General features: G+C 39.8%; 2 protein-coding genes across 19 annotated transcripts in view; one reads left to right on the top strand and one right to left on the bottom strand.

Annotated features, from left to right (window-relative positions):
- Positions 1 to 23,423, bottom strand: part of LOC145482671 (endothelin-converting enzyme 1-like) — a 434,574-nt gene that overhangs the window by 267,658 nt on the left and 143,493 nt on the right. The gene's annotated exons all lie outside the window — the stretch shown is intronic.
- The window catches only part of LOC145482666 (pleckstrin homology domain-containing family M member 2-like), a 152,297-nt gene that overhangs the window by 114,521 nt on the left and 14,353 nt on the right, over positions 1 to 23,423 (top strand). For all 18 annotated transcript variants that reach the window (XM_081461297.1, XM_081461280.1, XM_081461292.1 and 15 more), the window contains 4 exons: positions 7,663 to 7,753; positions 8,574 to 8,658; positions 8,952 to 8,982; positions 14,823 to 14,857. In XM_081461297.1, the coding sequence (XP_081317423.1) occupies positions 7,663 to 7,753; positions 8,574 to 8,658; positions 8,952 to 8,982; positions 14,823 to 14,857 (242 nt within the window). The remainder of the gene's footprint in view (positions 1 to 7,662; positions 7,754 to 8,573; positions 8,659 to 8,951; positions 8,983 to 14,822; positions 14,858 to 23,423) is intronic.

Below are 23,423 nucleotides of genomic sequence, written 5' to 3'. Positions count from 1 at the left end.
ACCTTTACTAACTAAACGGTTAGGCAGATTACCCCCGGGGGGTTACTCCCATACAATACCTATACGGGTATGAACAGGTTTTTCTAATATGTTTATATAATTTACAAATAAGTTGTGATTATATATGAATGAGTATCGTTGCTATTAAAGTTGTCATTATATCAACTGTACGATCAATATATTTTTATTTGTTTTATCATACTACCGTCTCATCAAAATCGTTTGAACACAACCAGAAGGACCTCTAATAATAGCCCACTTTCAAAAAAAGTGTAAACCTGGAGTGAGTATGGGTTAGGGATCAATTATGGGATCGTTTGGCGGCGCTCGCACATTTGTTTTCAACCTCGTGCTCACCCAAACGATCCCACAACAGAGTGTACACCTTCTCTCGCCCAGGCTTCCACTATTTTTGAAAGTGGGCTATGTAATTGCGCGATCCGCTGCAAAGAATTTTGGAAATGATGTTTGCGAATGCTCGACCATTAGAAGGGCTATTTTCTTGAGAAATCTTCAGTAGTTATCAGTTAAGCTTTGACCGGAATTATGCAGAACCTTGGCAATGTTCACAAAAAATCACCGAGACTTCAAGTGATGCCCGGTAACCGTAAGGGAGCTTTTAACACCATGTTATTACATTTGAGGTTAACTTGTATTACATTTACGGTTGGTCAGCTCATTACAATTAGCGTTAAATTGTATTAGGGTTGATTTTTATTACATTTGCGGTTAGTATTACATTTAGAGTTAATTTTTATTACATTTACGTTTGGTATTACATTTAGCGTTGTTAATACATTTAGCGGTGATACACTTGTGTTCAATACAATAAAATGCCCAAGACTTCATATACCTCACTAAAGTTCTCATGAACGAAAACAATTTCCTTTTTCTCCTACTGCAATTCGTGCTGGCTATTAATGTGAAAAAGCGAAAACCCAGATAACATTGAAGAGAGAAGATTTTGTTTCATTTCAAACGTATCTTCTCATTCCAGTGGTAAACAAGAAGCATTATAATTGTAAAATCGTCACAGAATAATATCTTTTTGTTCTGTTAACCAAATTAATTGTAGTCTCTTCGCTTTTCACAGTGAAACTTGTCAATGGATGCTGACATTGACTACACGCCCGGAACACTTATTACGAACTCTGCAGTTTTCAATACAACATGCAAACGATTTGAACCTGGTCGCAACCTCATCAAATTCCCAGTAGCGCATTCCGCTCCCCTAAAATACAATTGTTGTTATCATTCAAATCTTAAGCCTAGTAGCAGAGCGGCTAAGACTCATTTAATTGAAACTTTATCTAATGGGAAAAGCTCACCCTTCATTGAATGCTCGTAGTTATATGCCAAACACTATGTTTCTTTGACTGATTATCCACGTGCAAATGTTTATCAAACCCGCCCACAAAATCCTCGCCTTAGATGTTGAAATAAGCCCAATCCTCTTTTATAGAAGAATAAATATGGCCGTTCTGAACTGTATCAGGATCAAATCACCCCACATACTATTTACCTTCACAACAAGAAATTTGATTGGCTGTTTATAGTAGATCCAATCTGATTGGTGTGACATACATACATCTCTCACTCATCCATTGACCCGTAACATACCCCACGCGCTGACTAAGAGGTATTTTTTTTACAAAAAATAACTCAAAAACAATAGGCAAGTGCCTCTGACCAGGTAATCAAAATGAATGTGAAAATACCTCCTTGCATTTGATTTCTTTGGTATTTGGACTTTAACTATGGCAGAAAGGTCATGTTTAGCTCACCTTCTGTAAGATATTACATTGAAATATTAAGTACTGCTGTATTTAGAATCTTACACGATAACCATGGTGACGTGTGTAGTACAGGTTGGCAAAATACATTTCCATATATCAGTGGTGGATCTAGGGGAGGGGCTCAGGGGGTCCTTGCCCCCCCCCCCCCACCTTATTTTGGGTAAAAAAGAAGAAATCACGGAGGGAAGAAAAGCTGACAGGGCAAGCAAAACAACCCCCCCCCCCTTAGCTCAAGGTCTGGATCCGCCACTGTTATATTGGCATTCAACTAATGACTCCAAGATAATCAACCACATTCATATCCCGTGTTCTTAAACAGTAATCCGTCAAAGTAGTTCCTTGTTTGCTAAAAGTCAAATGCTTATGTTCTGTTCTCCATGCTTGTGGTGAAATGTAGTGGCATCCAATGTCGACTAAATTGTCTGTCACAATATCCAAACGTGACCCGTAAAATATCACTTCATCAGAAATCACATGAAACCTGCACAGATTGAATGTTGGTCTAATGAAAAGATATCGCACAATCAAGCAGAGACAATGCAAATAAGTAAAACAGTGGAAAACCATGTTTTGACTTGCACCTATGTAGCTGCAATAGCATTTAAATTTATCTCATGTGCAACACAATGTGCACAGAAGTTTCCCCATCATTTAACAAGGAAAATAAAATGGGCGCCTATTCGTTTTAAACAAGTTCACTTTCCACTACAATCGTGAGTTTTTCAATGCATGTAACACACTCTTTGCTACAAATTGTTTGTTTACATTTCCGGTCATTTTTTTTTTTACGTCATTTTGTTGTCTTATGTTTCATCACCGGAGTTCTGCATAAAAAATCCTTCATGCAATGTTTTTAAACAGTAACAATACTGATGTGATGTAATCCATATGCCAAAACTACTCATCATGCACACATTTCTCTCAATAACCTTATTTTTGTAACCTAGCGGTTTAAATCAAACTATCAATCACGTGCTTTTTGTCACGCGCCACGCAAGAGGTGATAAAATTGTCACTCACTGAGAGTACAAAGAACCACCAAATATTTTTTTACATCGTTTCGTTGTTAAAGAATATATTTATTGCCTGAATTTAATCTTTCACCTTTTTGAGAATATTTTTTCCCTGTGGCGAGATGGATCCCACTCTGGCATGATATGTTTTTTCACAGTACTTATGTAGCTCATAATGGTTTGCAGCATTTTTCAGAATTCCTTCTTCGATGGATCAATGTTCAACTGGCGCCCTTTTTATGAGCCTCATATTGCCGTAGACGTTTTTGTAAAGCACTACACCTCTAGGCTTTAATCACCAATTACTTTGTACTTCTTCTCTTGTGTGTACATATAAAACAGTGGCATGTTGCCATGGTTACCATTAACGATCATTTCTTCATAATGAACTCAATGGCTCTATGATCACACATCTCTAGATAATGAACTGCATGGCTCTATGATAACAAGTTTCTAGGTGATGATAAACTCCACGGCTCTACAACTCTACAATCACACATTTTGAGATAAACTCTACAGCCCTACGGTTCAGTACGAAGTTAGGAAAGGAATCCTTATTTCATTCTTTTAGTATTTTTTCAAACTGTACTAAGTACGAAAATCTAAACAAAACTTAAGTGTTATTTCCGTTGTTTTCAGTTATAAATGCAATAGAAGGTTTTGAAAACTACAGTCGTACTGATGGTCATAACTTACCTGGGAAAGTTTTGAATATAAACAAGGGTCGTACTTTAACATACTAACAAAACATTTGCATAGAAACAAGGGTTGAACTAATGTACTTAGGAAAGTTTTGAATCGAAAGAAGGGTCATACTAATGTACTAATGTACTAATATATGTAGGAAAGTTTTGAATGGAAACAAGGGTCGTACTAACGGTCATAACTTACTGGGGAAACTTTTGAATACAAACAAGAGTCATACCATAATGTACTAACAAAAAGTTTGAATAGAAACAAGGGTGGTACTAACATACTAATGTACCTAAGAAAGTGTTAAATTGAAACAACGGTCATACTAACATACTAACTTACCATGGAAAGTTTTGAATTGAAACAAGACCGTAGAGCAGTAGAGCTGTGGAGTTCATTACCTGGATATGTGTGATTGTAGAGCCATAGAGTTTATCATTAATGATCGAGATCAGGCGTAGGGCTTAATAAAAACTTCTACAACAGACCAAACCCTGTTGGTAACCAGGGCAACATGCCACCGCTTTATATGAAGAAACACAAAGTGACCGGTGGTAAAAGCATAGAGGTGTAGCACTTCTATGCCTATTTGAGCTTCATAAAACAGGCTGGGGATCATTGTTACATGTAGCTCTCGTTTTTTAGTTGATGCTACAATAATTGTATCAAACAAATTTCCAATCATTGGTGAGCAGGTAATAATCATCTTCGAGACACAAAAGATTACTATAGTAACAGAATAACCCATTTAAAACACCCTTAATTTTAGATCGATTGGTTTATAACTCAAGAACGACTCTGGTAACCCTTATTTCTTTAATCAAATTCTAATCAGCATGTCAAGATTTAAATTTTTGGCGAGTGTGAAAAAATGATGGAAGCAGATTCAGGACCACCCCAATTTTTGGAAAATTTAAGATGGCTGTGAATCCACTGTGAAAATCTTTATTGATTCTGGTAGTGAAATCAGTTCCATCATGAAACTTTTTAATTCATTTTTCTGAAGACCTGAAACAGAGTCGCTAGTAGACGTAGGGAATTGTGATGACCATATTCACTTTGGTTGAGATCAATATTTACAGGCAAGTCCGTGGACGTTTTTCTCCCTTTGGCCACCCATCGGCATCCAACACAAATTGATCACGTGTCTGTTGGTTTTGAAACGCCGATCGTTTATCAATTTCCTATGCAACTTCCTACTGATTTATTATCAGTTATTATTCAAGCCAAGTACGTGATTTCAAAATTAAAGCTTTCATAAAATTGTGATTTTCACATGTATGGAACAGCTCTAGCATTTTTGCCGCTAGGAAGTTGTTTTATTGTGGGCACCACGTTTCTGACAATGCCCTGGTTTTTTCACGTAGCATAGGCAATAAAAGACGACGCACACCTTCTTTTAGTCAGAGATTGTTAGTGAAGTTACACCGCTACTGTGCCACAATCAGAGGATCCAAGTTATCACTATTTCAAGTGTATTTCGCTGTCTCTCTGCTACCTTTTTGTGCGAGTCGTCAACCAAAGTACATAAGTTCTTATTGTTGTAGTTATTTGCTAAGTCGCAAATTGTTAGTCTTCTTTATTATGAAAAGATTTCATTTAGTTTATCTAGGTTTTGTTGAAATTGCTTTCACGAACTCTGTTATTGCTAAGGCTTATTGTCAAATTGCTTATTAGTCCAATTGTCATATGATTACCAAATTGTGATTCTTTCACGCTATATTGCCAATTTGCCAATGTTAATGGGGAAATAATTGGTTCCTTGTCAACACAATACCCAATGCCAAGCCAGAGTGAAAAACACACGCCATTTCAGACCAATATGGTCAAAATCTATGTATTTTTCAGACAAAAACAGCTCAAAAACCATACCCTTTGGGGCTGCACATATCTTTATAAGCCCATGTAGGGGACTAATTCCTATCCCCTGCCCCTGCCCCTCCCCAGCCCAGAACAAGAAAATGCAGTTTCTCTGCCAGGGAAATTTCTGCACAATATTTGACAGGTCACGTTTGGATTCTTTTACAATTTTCCTTTTCACTTTCCACATGAAGTGTTGCAAAGGTATGTTCACGTAGCTTTAAAATAAAAATTGTTTATTTTGAACATCTTATTAAATCTTTCAATTCATCATTCTCATATCCATTTTTGGCAATGTGTGACAAAATCCTATCAATTGACCATTGCATGACAGACAATTTAGTCGACATCAGATGCCACTACATACATCTCAGCATGCAGCATGAGCACAGAGAACAGGACATAAGCATCACTGTAGCAAGCACGGGACTTAATACTTTAACAAATTGCCTGCCAGTACACAAATACCCTTTGGAGACCTATTTTTGTCAATTACTTGGTCATGTACATGTATCCAGTAATAAAGTAGCTCCCAGTAAGTGACATGTACCTTGAATGATCACATAAGAAGTCGTACTTTCTTTTTGGTAACATCACAGACAAGGATGACTTCATGAATGTGCTCAACAGTGTCACATCTCCTTATTCCCTTGCCATTAATTGTGTTTTGCATTATTTGTTGACAAAGCTAGAGGGCTTTAAGGTTACTTCCCACATTTACGGCTGTCCTTCGGGAAAAAATTCATATGCGTACCGGTTTCAATAAAACCCCAACAAACTATAACTTTTTTAACATCAGAAGAAAACTTAATAAATGTAGTTTACGATGAAAATTCAATTTAAGCAAGTTTTTCTTTTAGGAAGTGTCAGGAGCCGGTAAGGTGTGAAATGACTATTGAATTTATCGGCTATCGGATACCACCACACGAGCAAAATTGCTGCACAGTCTTATTCACATGGCATCAGTCAACAAAAGTGTGTTAGGCTTTTTTGATGTTCCGATTGGTTTTCTAGATATCCGCATCTAAAGCTGAAGTAGCTAAAACTATGAAAGACGTGTTGCGTAAATGGACACTATGGAAAAATTATGTTAAATATCCAAATTTCCCGACGCACGTTTGTTTGTCATTATCCCTGCAATGTTCTGGCGAAATTTCACAAAAATCTGTCAAATCTACATACCGCATAAATTCGTCCAAAGTGGATGTATTCCTCCCAAAATCAAATGCAAGATTTTAACTCGTAAAGGTTCGTAAACAACTCGTGCCATGACAGGAGATTATCTCGCCTTATGAAACCGCAAACCAATGGAACAACAGGACCTCCTAGCGTCAATGACAATGGATCAGGATTTCCCGGGGAAAGCATCGCATCGCACCATGTTTTCTATCCCGCTGTGGCATTGAAAAGAGAAAGACACTCAAACGAAAAAGTAGCCAAAGGAAAAAGAACAAATGCTTGATATAAAGAATACCAAATAAAGTGAAATTCAAGGTCCAAGATGAGCGTTTGCCACGAAAATTTCCCCTGGCAGTTTTGACCATTTAAGCGATTATGACACCTTCCTGGTTTATTAACTTAATTTGAAAATACTTTTTTCAAAATAACTCGGCCACCTTTTGAGACTTTTAATATTTTTCTTTTGTAAACTTAAAAAAGTTTTTCTTTCGTAAACTTAAAAATGATAAAATGACTGACTTAATAATATTTTGTCAAATAAAAGAAAAAACAATTTTTTGTGCTCTTGAAGGTGGGAAGTAACCTTAACTTCATTTTCCACATCTCAAGCTCAATATATAAAATTAATGATATATGACCTACAGATTAAAAACTCAGTTCAGTGCATCCGTTCAGCAAATTGTCATTGTGTTGACGATCTATTTTCCAAGTTGAATAGCTCATTGCCACTTTGATTTCTTGGAGCTGGCCACAGTGTAACTGATCATTCTGCATACTTCCATGTCGACCTTTGACTTTGTTTTGATCAGGAACAAAACAACAGAATGCTTTCTAACAGTAATAAGATCTTATGATATGGAATACTGTATTCCTTACTCTGAACTAATATGTAACCCAACAACAGTAAAGAAATTGAAAAATAAGATCATAGAGGGTTCATTTTAGGGTTGGGTTTTTAGGGTTAGGGTTGGGGTTAGATGGCCATTGCTAATTATTATACTTCATACATTCATTAACTCTGTCCTCAGTCTGCATAAGCTCCCTTGTTGTGTATTTGAAGCCTTTGTGTGCTATTTGCACATACTTGTCCCATCTCAAGTGGTTGTTGTTTGTTAATTCAGTCTTGCAGCATGGACATCAGGTGTTATACAGTTGTGCAGTGGTGTGGCCTATCAGGACCAGATGCCAATATTGAAGTTCTTAGCTACAAAAGTACATTTAGTATTGACAAATACTGCCTTAAAATAGTCAGTGTCATCCCCTAGTGCACCCTTATCAGTGTTAGTTCAAGGTGTTATTTAAACCAGAAATTAGGAATTGTGAATGGGGAAAAGGGTTCCTGAAACAAGCAATCAACAGTGCTCACTGAAATACAAAATGTATTGTATATTATACATAATTAAACAATATCAAAATACCAATCAATAATTTCTTTGAAATTTGTTTGATTTCTTTCAAAAATAAATGCTAACATGCAGTAAACAACATTTTATCCCTTTGTTAAAACCAGGGGAGGAAAGTCAAAATTCTCTTTAGTACTTAAATAACAGAATGGAACCATTTAAAGAGAACGGAAAATTTAAAAAAAGGAAGATGAGAAATCACACCTTGCGACTTTCTTGTTTAAGGATAACCTGTACCATGGCAAAACTGCCACAGTTTTCTGAGAGTCAAATTCAAGTTATAATCAGTGTCATAACTAGTGTATATGAAGAAGCATGACATGCACAGATTTTGCAAGTTGTTGAATTCATCAGAAACTGTCCATTGTTTTGTGATTCACAAACTCGCATCAATCTTTGTTATCAATGTAAGTATTGGCCATTTTTACTTGGGTAGACAAATAACATATCAGACAAATAAAATGGAAACCAAGAGCATTAAACTTGAGACACACTTTACAATTTTACACCCCTGGAATATATTTATTAGCCTATCCAGGAATGTTTCAGCCAAATCATTTTGTCTTTTGTTTGTTCCTTTATGCTTTATTTCAAATTCATGTATGCTATGTTGTTAATTTTTTTTACAGGTGTAAAGGAAGGTTACATGGACTGTAAGCAGCCACAGCATTTAAGAAGAACATACAAATGGACCACCAGCTATTTTGTGTTAACGTAAGCCTTCTCAGTTTATTTCAATGGCATTGCAATAAGGTAGTTTATTAAGAATAAGAATAAGAATAATAATAATAATAATAATATAATAATAATAATAAACGAATTTTTAGACAGGATTAACCCATCAGTACTATAAAGTACTGTTATCAAAGGGGTCCTGTAAGATTTAAAAATTTAAAAATTTAAAAAAGGTAAAAAGTTAAAAAGGCAAAACTACGTACATTGGAAAACATATAAAAACTCACGATTAAAAATTACAAGCAAAAATCTTCTCTTTCTCATTATCACAGGAATGGAATCCTGTTTCAACATGTTAAGCAGGTAAGGCTAATGCAAGGAACTGTTTAGTACAAAATAGCACTGGTGTCCTAAATGTGATGTCAAAAGCCTATTTAATTGCTAGTTTTGTTAGACAGGACATTCCAGTGTACAAATATTATACAGTCTTACCCGTAAAATGGTGAACACCAGAAAAAATGTCTGGAATCTTTATTGTTTTGTGACCAATAAGATGCGAGATGAAACCACAAAAGATAACTGCCAAACCGCAACATGGTTTAGTCACGACTTGACATGAAACGACAAGCTGGCTTTTCCTTTCACGACAAATCTTCAATTTTACCGTTTTCAAATACTGAAACTGTTCTTAAATTTTCTGTTTCAACTTATGTATAAGCAAAGAATAGATGTGAATGATATTTTACGGAAATGCGATGTTAATTTGAGAAGACAGGATCAGACACAGCTACCGCTGCCTGGTTAGCTCAATTGGGAGAGCGCCGGACTGCTGTGCGGGAGGTCGAAGGTTCGAGCCCCAGACCGGACCAACACTCAGGGTCTTAAAATAACTGAGGAGAATGTGCTGCCTTTGTAATTACATCTACAAATGGTTAGACATTCAAGTCTTCTCGGATAAGGACGATAAACTGTTGGCCCCATCTCACAGCACTTCACTGATCTGGTTCTTGTGGGACGTTAAAGAACGCATGACATTGTTCGAAAAGAGTAGGGGACGTAGAACCCGGTGTCATGGTCTATCTGACTTGTGCCGGTCATTGGTCTGGGGTGGGTAAGGTGAGATCATACATGGACTGAAGTGGCTGCAAAGTGCGCCTTCATATGCTGACGTCCGATCTCACCTCTCTGGTTCCTCCGCAATTCAGCCTCTGGCTGCAAGGGAGGAAATTGGCACCAACTGTCCATCTATCTATCCATCCATCCATCCATCCATCCATCTATCTACACAACGCGTCTGAGAGCAGCAATTGCACTCTCCTCTCGATTTTTATTTCAGTGTCTTCAGTGTTGTGAATTATGCGGGTAATTATTTCTGCTTTTTAGCTTTGTTTCTATTTGAACAAAAAGTTAAAAAAAGCTTTACATTGTCTTCACCTTTCCTTGCTTCGGTGCCGGAGCACATGACATAACAACTGCCATAACATAACGTAAGAATTATCTGGCTTAAGATGTCCCGCAAACCGTTAGCCTATAAAAAATTGGTGCTGTATAACCATGACTATTCCCAAATTCCACAAGCTGATTTCCTCAGTTTGCAGATTAATTTTTATACCCTTTGGAAATTTCAAAATTTTTATTCTATTTTATTTTAGAGAGCTGCTGTCTAAGCAAAGAGTCACTGTTGCTTCACAACTGAACGATGTTTGCTCATGAAGTACTCTTCGCTCTTTGCATAGCCTGCAGTGCAGGCGTCTTATTGGGGCGAGTTAGCGTTACAACCTTGCGACCGCCTTTTTAGACCGCCATGTTAGACCGCCATGTTAGACGGTAGGGGGTGGGGGAGGGGAAAAATGAGAAGACACCTGCCCGAAAAGCCCGTTAAAATGCGAAACACCTCCTGATTAGTTGCGCTTCACTGCATTTCCGGAAATGAGCGGGTAACCAATCAAAATGAGGTTTTCTCGACACAGGAAGTCTCACAAGGGTACACACCACGAGAAGTTTGTGCCAAGCCGCAGGATGTCTTGCATTCTCACAGAGGTACGTGTTGCGCTAGCGACTTCAGACGTACAGAGTATTTTAGAAATACCGGCAACTGATGAGATCCACATGGAGGGTCGAAACCATGGTCTTGCCTGAACTAAGCCGAACAATGGCATATAAAACACGCAAACAGTTAACGGGACTTGCGCGTAAACAGCTACACTTGAATCATGTGGTGCCAGAACAACCAAAGGAGGAATAAACCTATACATCGAGCAAGAGAAACATAAGCTCGATCAGATAGCTGCAAGAAACATAAGAATGTCTCTAGACAAACGTATAGCTTTCTCAAAGTAAAGCTACAGCATCTCCGAAGGAAATCGTACGAGAACAAATATGATATCCGTGATAAGGATCTACCTACTGTGCTTGTAAACAGTTCTAGTCACAGTCGGGCCCGGTGTCACAATATGGAATGCAAGTAAGCAACATGTTCACGGTAAATTTCATATTTTGTCCCTCAAAAGCAAATTCATGGAGACTTAAAAGCATATCTTGCAATAGAAATGAGCCTAAACAATGCATAAACACATGGCAAATTACAGAGATGTCAAACTCAACGAGTCGACATGCAGATAACAGCGCAAACCATGCAGACCTTTGACTTATAAAAATTTGCCATAGCACGATCTAACGGCTCAACTCCGCTTCAAATTCCTCCTTATTACACAACATGAAGTGCCCTTCATGAACACGAGTGAAGCGACAAGAAAGGTCGAGTGACCAAACAGAGAACGGCAAATGTGCAAATGTCACGAACCGTAGAAGTCGTGTAGGCTAGTCAACCCCATTTTACGTAAATATTAAGCTTTTCCCAAAGCCAGTGGGTAGCACTGCCAACAGATCTTTTCTGGATACCAGTGTGGAAATTGCGTCTTTTTGCTCCGTTCGTAATTCGCGAGACATTCCAAGTTCACATAAACGCTTGAGAGATTCCTCGAGAGCAGAATCGAAACTAACAACATCACTTTTGACAGAGTTTGCCATGTTTTTTACCCGCATGAACGAAACGAAACTGACTGACAGACAATTGACAGGCAGGGTCAAGCCGCACCAATCAGAAACTCCGTTCGTGGGCGAACGGAGTTTCCTAAAAGAACAATGACCTCGGGCAGGCGAGATTTTCTTCGCTCCACCTCTCCCCTATCCTTCCTGTTGCCTATCATTCACCCCCTTGGTAAAACTTTCTTTCTCTCCCCAGTCTTCCATTGCATGAAAAATTCAAGATGGCGGCTAAACTTTTACGATGTGAGCGCTCGCTCAAAAAAATCTTGCCTGCTCTGCAGGCTACTGTTTGCATAAACATCCTGTTCATCACTCCTTTGGTTCTCTCTGAAAAAGTGCTGTTTTTGACCACAACCCAACACCAGTCAATTGATTCCATCTGTTCAAAAACCAAATTAGCGAATGGACCTAAAAGGAAGTGTAAATTGTCAAAATTTACAACGGTTCAAGTTCGCCTCATGGGTGAAGGTTTCTCAGCTACAAAAACTACAGATTGAAAACCACCAATCACAGCCAACTAGCATGACCTTTTGAACTGCACATGAAGCAAACACCGATCAGCATCGCTTGTGATTGGCTCATTTTTTTGCTCTTAGATGCTCTGTCTCGCTGTGTCTGATCCTGTCTTCTCGATTCAACATCGCTTTTCTGTAAAATATCATTCATATCTATTCTTTGCTGATACATAAGCTGAAATAGAAAAAGAGCAATTTCAGTATTTGAAAACGGTAAAATTGAAGATTTGTCATGGAAGAAAAAGCCAGCTCATTGTTTCGTGTCAAGTCAAGACTAATCCATGCTGCGGTTTGGTGGTTATCTTTTGCGGTTTCATCTCGCATTTGATTGGTCGTGAGACAATAAACATTCCAGACATTTTCTCTGATGTTCACGGTTTTGCGGGAAAGACTGTAATTCTATGGAATTAATGGTTTGGTTTTTTTAATTAAAGTAAGGGTTGTTGAAAGGAAGTGTTGGCATGTGTTACATGTATATGAAGGCTTGGTAGAAATACAGTATGAAAAGATGTTTAGCCGTTCATTGTAAAGCTAATCCCAGTATTAAAAAGACTACATTGTAAAGGTAATCTCGGAAGGACAGAAGTGTACAGGAAGTTTTTGACATTTGAGATGGGTTAACCATTATATTTAAGAAATAGAAAATGTGTACCCTGTTTCTACCAAGTTATAGAAACAAGTCAAGTTTGGGAGAAAACAAGTTTGGGAGAACAATAAGTGCTGTGTGAATCAGAGCTGACAGGCAAGTGTTTCTTCAGCTTTTCAAAGTTCTCCCAAACTTCCACAAGTGTTTCTATAACTTGATAGAAACACAGACAACATATTTTCTATTTCTTTCGGAATTACATGCAGAAAATTCCACATTATAGAAAGGAAACAACTTGTTTACTTTGGTCATCAAAATATAAACCATCAAAACATAAATAAATTCAACAGCTCATGATAGTTCTTTGTTTCTATTAAGTTTTAGTATAAATCTACTTGTGCTTTAAATTATCACAATTACTTTTCTCTGATAGGTTACACTTCTCACTATCTATTCTGTTGTAGATAATGAGTAGCATGGTAGTTTGCAGTTCTTGACAAAATGACAGCAGTGTCTCTGCATTTTCAAAGTGTCTGTGAAGAGGATTTAGATATAGTTTTGATTGACTAGTAGATTTGTACTAAAACAACTGGATTATTTGCTCTCGATTTCTACATGTATGCATTATAGTAAACTCGGGCTGGCCCCCGTCAACTGTCATGCAATAGAAATCTCAAGCTCATAATCTAATTGAAGGCTTTCACGCAAAAAGGGTGTATATAGCATTTTGGGCTGATTTTTACTTTTTGCAGGATCGAGCTAGTTTTTGGCAGACTGACTTTTTTTGACATGAAAAGCATCATTGCGTAATTGCTTTTGTTGATTTGCACTTCGTTTTCGAGAAATAATGTATGCAAAAAACTCAGTTTTCCGAGCGGCATCTTTTGGAGCGAATCCTTCGAAGGTGGATTTCGACTCAACGCAAACTTAAATGGTTACTTTTAGCAGCTTCGACAGCATGGTTTTTTTTAAATAGATGTTTTTATTTTTTCAGAGAAGTAGAGAAATAGACTGTAAAATAATCGACCGACCTCATATCGAACCGGTGTCATGACAAAACAAACTCGAATCGGGCCTGTTCAGTGCCTTATTCACTTGCGCTAACAAAGCAGCAGTAAGAAATAGCGTAATTATATGTATAATAAAACTAGTGGCAAATGCCACGTTTTGGTGACTTCATCGTTCAGCAAAACAATAGGTTTCTTTTGTTTTTCGTTCAACAAGAGATCTCGAAGAGATACCCTTGGAAAACTGAGTTTTTTTGCGTACGTTATTTCTCGAAAACGAACCACAAATCAACAAAAACAATTACGCAACGATGCTTTTCGTGTCAAAACAAGTCAGTCTGCCAAAAATTAGCTCAATCCTGCAAAAAAATAAAAATCAGCCCAAAATGCTATCTACCTTTACACCCTTTTTGCACGAAAGCAATTGTTTTGCTAAACGACGAAGTCACCGAAACGTGGCATTTGCCACTAGTTTTATTATACATATAATTACGCTATTTTCTTACTGCTGCTTTGTTAGCGCAAGTGAATAAGGCACTGAACAGACCCGATTCGAGTTTGTTTCAACTGTTAAAATAGAAACACAATTTTATACCAATCAGCAGGGATATTTTCTTTGGGCTGTTCATTTTTCTAATGATGAATGGCTTAGCTGCTACAAGCTCCCTGTAGCTCATTGGTAGAACATCCAACCATTTCATACAATTTCAACATATGCTGGAACAATTCTGTAGTTTGGTTTCCAACTAGCTTGTGGTACTAACTAATAAACATCTTCCTGAAGTGGCTGTTGTGGGTATATGTCAAATAAATACTATTTATTTTGGTAATCCATTAGTTTACGATTTTATTGTTCTTGTTTACTTTGGAATTGATTTATTTTTAGGTTTGTGTGTTGTCTTTATTTAGTTTGTCTTTGTTAACTTTGAGAGTTAACTCTCCATTGATTAGCTTTTATTACAAGTGGGCATACTAATGGAACAAGAGGTAAAGTTATTCCATTTTCATTTAGAAATGTTAATTTTTGTTGATTTTCCTGTTGCTTAGGGTGATCAAGTTGGTAAAGTTGTTGTCAAGCTAAGGTACAATCTCTGTTGTTTTTGTCTTGCCTTGTGAATAATGTTCTTGCAGTTTTAAACTTGAACTATATAAACCGACTTTGAGATAAGCGAAGGGAGGAGCAAACAAGTGAGTTAAGAAGCTTGAAAGTAAAGAATTAACTCGAGTAATTTGGAGTGTTGGTCACACATATACCCGTGTATTAGTATACAATAGGAGTAAGGATACATGCAAAAACGGAGCTTTGCGTTCAAAGTTGTATGAAAGACTACTGCAGTATTCACAGGGCAAAACTGAGAAAAGGTGTACAGCTGCCGTTGCTATGTTTGGTCTGCGGAGTGGGAGATAAAATAAGTCTCAGATGTGCACTTGTTGGGGTATTGCATGTTATACATGCACGAAAGCGACGGTTTGAAGAGAGCGTTTTCCAATGAGTTTCAGCGTTTGGCTGCAATAAAAATTTCCATTTAAAGAGTTGTGCCTTTTTTATCAGACAGCATATATGATGACTGCTTTGCGATATAACAGCTGTGTGCTTCAAATGTATTATGCTCCAATTTGAGAAGATGTGAAATGGCACCTTCGCAACCATTACAACCTAATCGACCGTTTAATCTTGGTATCACAGTTCCGCGTCTGGTTGCATGGCCAGGTGAACCATGGGTCGATTTTGTAAACATTGCCAAAGACGAGTTTGAAGTCGATTGTGCCAGTACGGTTTTCTCTACATGGAGGGTACAAGAGGCAGAACTGCTTGGCGGCAACAAAATTGTCTCAGATGCTCATATGGTGGACGAACAAGTGGCAAGGCTGCTTGGCAGCATTCCATGAGGCGAGTTTAACCTGAGACTCGCTTTTAGCGAAGAACGGGTCAAAAAGAGTGGTTCGTAAAAGAAAAGATGGACCCAATCAGAGAAGACATGGGAAGGGGACAGGGAATTTTGACCATAACGAGAGGAACCAGGCCAGGGGCATTGGCAGGGATCGAGCAGGTCTATTACCAAAACGGTTATCCTGTGACAGCAGTTGTGTATGGGTTGTTCCCAATCAGAGAACCAGATCAGACCATCATTGCACCTATGAGAGTTGGCAGGCTTAACTATGTATTGCAGAGAGTGATAGAACATTTTGAAAGCACTTTGAGGGTCCAAGGCCTAACAGACGTAAGGCACCAGAAGATGTAAGAGTGGGAGGCAAGAGTCCACGAACGTGGAGCCACAGTGGACAATGTTGCTGATCGAAAAAAGATCCTCAAAAGAGCAATTATCTTGAAGGATATTGCCAGCCGGGACATCTATAACAGCGGGAAATACCAGTTTGGGGGTAATGGTGTAAGAGGCAAAGTTGAGCTCATTTACCACAACGGCCATGCCTGGTCCAAAGATATCCACTTTCCAGAGGCAAGGCAGGTCTGGATATATCAGGATAACCAAGGACAATCCGATGATGGTTTGGCTGCTTGTAGGTGAAGGGAGACAGCTAAATATGACCCAGTTTGTGCTGGAAGATGGCCGAGTTTTTAGGATGCGAGAAGTCCATGAGCACTTGATAGAGGTATGTTGTCAGTTGGGCGATGACTCACTTGGTTTTCAGAGAGAACCATGTGGCCATCATTAAAGCCAAAGAAAACAACAGCTGGAAGCTGACCCTGACAAGCCCACTGGATGACGTGCAAAGAGCATGCATGGAGTACGAGCATGGCAGGCTCTGGAACTTAGGCTACAATGTGAGAGACGTGGTAAGCATCAAAATGGAGTCATTTTACCCCATCAGTTTTAAGGTAGAAGGTGAAGCCAAACCCCATTTGAGAAGATTCGCTCACCCGATGCACAGATTGGTCAGGGTGTCAATTAATCACGCATTGCCAGCAGACAAGCACTGGATTCGCCGAGGTCCAAGAATGGAAGTTCGAAGAAAAAATCCACCCAGTGTTCCAATCGTGGTATGGGAAGAATTTTGCTGACAAAGGTTGGGTCCCAATATCTCTGCTGTTTTTCTTGACAGAGTCGTGTATTCCAGAAAGGCTCAAAGTAGGTGAAGTCATCACAACTTTGGCAAACAAACAAGTGTGGCTCCCTGAAAGTCGCAATCAAGGTTATAGCATAATAGGCAAGTTCATGTAGGGAAGCAAGGCTGATGGGAAGAGGTTGGCACGGAGACTTGTGACAGACCTAGGAGAGCTGGACTTTCTGGTAAGACACCCACAAAAGCGGGACATTGGTCCGTGCTCCTCAAAGGTGCCAATTGGGACACATCTTGACATACTACAACACCTCCCAGCCACAGGACCCTCACCTGAGGGCTTCAATGTTAGGGTTCGCACACATTAACCCTTTCACTACGATACTTTCACCAAAAAATGCTGTTTTTAACCGTTAAATCAGTTGTTTGGCTCCAGTGACGCTTAATGGGCCCATGTTTTGCTGAAAAGCTATTATTTTACCAAAAAGATAGATTTCCCGAAGATTAGGTACAAAAATATGCAATATTTCAATTTGGTGCATGTGCATAAGCCAAAATTTGGACTTTTTATGGCAATTACCCATTCCAAAATTTTTCCTTGCCCCTTTCCTTTCCTTTTTCTTGGCCCTTTTACTCTCGCTACCTTTTGCGTTACATATTCTTTCTGGCTGCCGTAAAAAGGTGTGTTAATTATGGGCAAAGCCTAGAAATGGGACCTTGATCAATTATAGGTATAGTGGGCCATTTTACCACCATTTTTGCACCAAAATTGAACGTTCTTTTTCAATTTGCTGTCAGAATGCCTTCAATATCCAAAACCGACCATTGTGTGGATAGATCTACCCTAGCTCTACTATCTGCTTATCAAGAATATCTGGTGACATTTAAATTGATGTGGTCACAAGTGGTACAAAGAGCACGACCACTCAGAACGTGTATATACGTCCTTGGGGGTCAAAGGGTTAATGTGATTTCAGTGTTGGAGAGGTTTGAGCTTGACAGAGTTGTCCAAGTGGGGACAGAAAGTTTATACATTCAGAAAAGAGCTCTGCACAAACTAGAAGGAGTGGACGCATACATACCAATGTTAAGCAACGACGAAATATGGGAAGAGATATTTGAAGTGTTGTTTGAGGGAAAGGAAACGAGTCAAAAGGATGTAGGACTGGCCCGGTGGCATCACAGGGGAGAGTGGTTGTACCTGCCCAACCAGCGAGCTGAGTATTATTCCAAGCCGGAGCACATCAAACAAGCCAAACCGCTGATCCAATCAACCAGGCTGCATTATGATGATCCACTGACAAGGCACCAACTGAGCTATCTCAATGGCCCCTGAGGCAGAGGGTAAACCACAAGAGCAAAAGATCTCTTCCAGGTGAGAGATCCCCTGATGTTGACCCCAACCCACCGTCTTGCCAAAGAGATGCAGGCCAGGGGGGTGAAAGGGCAGACATACCTCAGCTTTTTTCAGTGGAGTGGCAAATAAGACTGGACTCCAGAACAGATGGGGCAGACGTTTATCCCATGTGTTATGATCTGGGACAAGGTCTGCACGGTGCCCCGGCATATTCTTGAGTCTTTTCTTGACTGGCCTGTTGGTCATGGTGTTCAGGTTATCTGCTGCGGTGATCAAGGCCAGGCACCGCCATTTGCAGGCATCATGCTGCTCAGCTGGGTCTGGAAAGGGCAGACTATTACAGAGGTCGAGGTCAATAACAGGGCGAAAGATGATGAGTTAAAAGACTTGAAGAGGCGCATCTGCCTCCAGTCTGTCAAGGTCCAATCTCAGGAAATGGGCAAGGCTCTGCAGAGATGCCTAGGATGGGATAGGTTTATTGAAGCTTGGAAGCCAAGCAACCTCATCTTGACAAGCTGACAGAAGGTGTGCAACAGGGCACAGGCTTTGTTGCTCAAAAAGCACAAAAAAGATTTTCCAGATACCAAGGTGCTTCTTTTTCACCACCTCAAGGGCTGTTCGGAAACAGAACATTACGGTTCCTATCCCAGGTACACAGTGTAAATAAAAGCTTGTCCTTAACGATGTAGTAAATGTTGAGTTTGAGAATGCCGAGAGGGCGGTCAGAATTGATGACTGGTGGCTAGGCTTTTCAATGATGGTCCACTTGAGCCAGGACCTCACCTTCTCAAACTCATTAATAATTCATGAGGTCAACTACCAACCACAAGATTTATACCACATTACGTGCATGTGTTTGGATACCCAATGAAAAACAGTATACCACTCTCCAGTGAGAGTGGTATATACCACTAAAATATGCCCAATGACAACTGGCACAAAATCAATGAATATTTATTACTCAGAAATAACCTTTCTTTTACAATGTGTCTCCTTTTGTTTTCAAAGTCACACCCATTCGCGTTGCTTCCTTCATTTCTGCATCCAAAACACACTGCAATGTCACAAACCTAAGAAAGCGAAAGAAAAAAACGTAGTAGTAAAAACAATAACACACACAAGTAGTTTACACGAACCAAATTTTATCCCCAAAAAATGTAATTTACCTTCGGTCGGACATGTCCAAAGGGTTCAATGCAGCACTTCCATTTACATCAGAAAGGTGGCACTTCAGTCCGCAAATAATTGAGTACAACAAACGGGAAGGATAACGTTCCCCAGAAGAATTGTTTACTTTGTGAATGAACTTCGATATCCAGTGGTTGAGACATATCTGTAATGGCCGTTTCCAAAGTTTGCACTCCTCCAAAGTCTTTCGTGGTAAAAAGACCGCCGGGTTCCAAAGTAGAGGACTTCACTAATCGATTCGGTTTCCATTCCTCGAAAACCTTACACGACCATTTGGTTTTATAAGCTTTTGATTTCGGTACTACATTATCAACACTTTTCGTCTCATCCTCCACACTTTTCGGCTACCGAAATCTCTCGAACGACTTTGTTGCGATATACATCCTGAATGAACAACAACTTGTAAATGCTGGCAACCCCAGCAACTTTCACATCTCAGAATAAATTAAATCGCACCATAAATGCAAGTTAGTTACGCCAGTAAAAAACATCATTGATATTGAAATTGTCGAGGAAGGAATGTTAGACAGCAAACCTCATTCTAATTCTAATTCTAGTCTGTTTATTATTTCTTTAAGAGTGATCATGAGAAGTTATTTCCAAAACTTGTGCTTCGTGTTTCATCGGGGTATCCAAACACCTCGAAACAATAAAAGCACTCGACCTACGGCCTCCTGCTTTCATTTTTTTCTCGGTGTTTGGATACCCTGATGAACCACTTGCTCTCGGTTTGGAAATAGTACATCTATAACCCACAAAAGGTCTGGATTATGGACGACTATCTCCAGTGTTCCAACCACGCTTACCTCGCAGTGTTGCGTGCAGAAAATATGCAGCAGCTCAAATGGGTCATTTGTCCACCAGAGGAGGGTTCCAAGGAGAAAAAACCCATGAGCGAGTAGCGGCTGTGGCAAATAATTGCAAAAAAACTGGTTGGCCACAAGTGCCAAGATGAAACCAAATGGTACCACGGGTTTAACATGAAAGTAAACTACATATTGCAGCTCAAAGAGCTGCAAAGAAATAAATGCATTGGGTGTGGTGTAGAGATGCTCTGGGAGTATGTGCCAAAAGACATGCAGCAGCTTGATGGATTGGCTTGACAATAGCAAGGCCCACTGCAAGGGAAATGTGTGACTGACCTGTCTGGAGTGCAACCGGAGAAGAGGAGTAGCGGCTCTTGTTACAGAACAACTACAGCAGGCAGAACCTGTGTATTTGGTGGGACAACCAACAGTTCTTTGCAGACAAAACCCCGTTTCGGGCTTGTCTGGCTTAGTTACAATTCTTTCAAGCTTCTAGACTTTCAAAGACCAGATTGAATCTGTAGCTCTTTTATTCCCACCTTCAAGTTCGCCAGGCTGGTAGAGATAGTGAACATTCATGTTGGAGGGGAGCTTTTCTTCATTCACACCAGCAGGCCTTAAGTAGGGAGTGGAAAGTTTTGCTGAAACACCCTTCTCTTTGATTGCGACAGCTGTTTTTTTCTGATAAGACTGGTCAGTTCATTGTGCAGAGCGCTAACAACATCAGGAAACCTTTTGACCCATGCAGTTGACTACTGGCCAGAAGACAGGAGCATTTCCACAGCATACTGATGACCAAACAAGCGCTCAGCCAGTGTGCAGTTGAAACGTTCAGCACTAGCTTGGTCTCTGTGAATTTTAGTATGCCCACAGTGAATAATTTTTTTGTGGTTTTCTATCTCTTTGGTCATATTTCCCATAAACTTGTGCTTGGGGTTGACTTGAAGCAGCAGGGCCACTTCAAAGGGCATTGCTTGTAAATCAACTGAAAAGCTTTTGCAACTTCAGTAGAATCTTTAGAGGTCAGAGGCTCAGTTTCTGTGTACCAGCTAGCCATGTCGACAACGGTCAGCGTACATTTTGTAAACCTTGCGATCACGTAGCAGCTTGGCGTGTGGCGGAAAAAGGAGGTCTGCTTGGTGGACCAGGTTGGGTGTTGATACATGAAATTTTGGGCAAGGAATGTAGCGAGGTGCAGGAGGTAGATCTGCCAAAAAGCTTGTCTGATTAACCATTGCTTGGCAGTTTCTTTTGGGACTTTCGCAGCCTCCACTAATTTTTTAATTGCAGCAATGCCTTTGGGGCTGTAGTAGACTTTTGTGAGCTGGGAGTCCATTCAAGGCATGTATGGTAACAATCCCAAAAGTTCAAAGAAAATGAAAAGCTGCATAGCCAAGAGCGAGCGTGCTGCCGTCCATAAAAAGCAACTCGATTTGTTTCTTCTTCTCACTGGGTTGATAAAAATAAGAGGTTCTTTTGATGGTGTCATTGGCTTGTCAGGGTGTGTTTGGTTGTAGAGTTAGAAAGCGTGTGGAGTTCTGCCTTGTCTGTTCTTTGATCTCTGTGTTGGTGGCGATCCAATCAACAAGTTTAGCGCGGTCGTGCATGTATTTGGCATAAGCGGCTTGGTAAACTTCAAGGGCTTTGTCATGCCACTCTTTCTCTTCCAATGTTGCCTTTCCATTGCTGGACAAATAGGGAGTGAGATAATTGCTGTCGATGAAAGAAGCGGCATTAACAATTGCACCTCCGATCATGATTGTGATACTAGCCAACTGCACATATAGCAATATGTTTAATTTTTTAACTGGTTGGGAGAATCTTTTGGTCTTCAAGGTACTGTTTCAGTGTGATGCTGCCAGCCATGACAGCAGTGAACTTTGCATCGTTCATTACATTTCTGCTGGGGTCAGAGGTGAAGTTCTTTTTCACCACCTTTTTTCTAACCCAGCCGATGCTGGTGGGTAAGACAGTCAGAGTGATCATGAGCTTGTTGTCAGCCGTGCTAGCATAATGCTGAAAATTTTTAATTAATATGTAAATTGTCGCCGTCAGCGGCTGTGAATGGCGCAGAAATGAGACGGCAGACCGTTTTGAAAACCTTTTCATTGAAGTTAGTCCACATCAGCCCTATCCCAAAAATAGCAGCAGTGCTAATGAAAACCTCTAGATCATCAACTTCTGGTTTCCTTCAAAGAATGGGCATTGTTGTTGTATGTAAATGAGGGAAAGTTTTATTTATTTTCCATTCCGTAGAGCGGATGCCTTTTCTTGATTGTGGTACATCCTTCTTGTCCTTCAGACGGGGACAAGGCCCGTTTATAGGGTGGTTGCGCAGGTTTGCTGAAAACAGCAGAAGCTGTGCTTTTTATCTCTTCAAGTTTGTAATAAAGCCCAATCAGTGAAATGACAATGCTGGCAACAGTTAGCCATTGAGTTTATGTTGAGAATGTTTTTAGCAGTGTGTGTGTGTCTGCGCCAACATCATTAACGTCCTCCTCCTTCTCGTCCTCCGGACAGGGATGGGCTGGAGTTTCTTTTGCCTTGTTATTTGAGATTATGACAGCAGCTTCAGCAGCTGCTTTTTTCTGTGCTTCGCAGGCCAGTCTTTTTTTTTCAGCGATGGCTTTGCCTGCAGCCACTCACTTTGGGTTTTTCGCTGGTTTCGTGGTCGGAGTTTCAGAAGTCACTTGTTGTGTCACGTCCTGAGGAGGAACTGGTCTGCCAGGTGTAGGTTGCGTGGTGTACATTTCTTATAATGAGTGAATAAAAAAATATTTAATTGGGGTTGTTCAGCAATTACTAAAAAAAAGTTGACTAATTATTCAGCAGTTGTTGAGGATTGCACAAGAACTGGCACTTCATCAAAACCATCAAGTAGATAGCCGTCTGCATCACAAGAAGGGGGTGTCACTGGACACGGACTGAAATCGATATGTTTTGTTGAAAACCGTGAGCAGCCATCCACATTTCAACGCAAGGTTTCCCGCGAAGGCAATCAACTCTTTGTTAATGATGTAATCTTTTCTGAGATCATTCTGCAGAGCTTCGACGATTTTAATCGGCACAAACATACCAACCGCTCTGGTGTACAATGACAGAAAGCTGTCAACAAAGGTTTCAGTGGTGTTGGCATCCACAAAGGTCTTGTACCTTTTGTAATACTTTATAACATTTTTTGTCAATCAAGCGCTTCACCTGTAGGTGTGTCACCTGCATGTCCACAGCTTCTTTGGCTTTACCTGTGGAAACAAGTATTACAAGCTGTTCACGGAG

The sequence above is a fragment of the Orbicella franksi genome, chromosome 3 (genome assembly GCF_964199315.1).
Source record: "Orbicella franksi chromosome 3, jaOrbFran1.1, whole genome shotgun sequence".
In the NCBI taxonomy this organism is placed as follows: Eukaryota; Metazoa; Cnidaria; class Anthozoa; order Scleractinia; family Merulinidae; genus Orbicella; species Orbicella franksi.
Note: the sequence above shows the minus strand (reverse complement) of the source record. Positions and strands in the feature narration are given on the sequence as shown.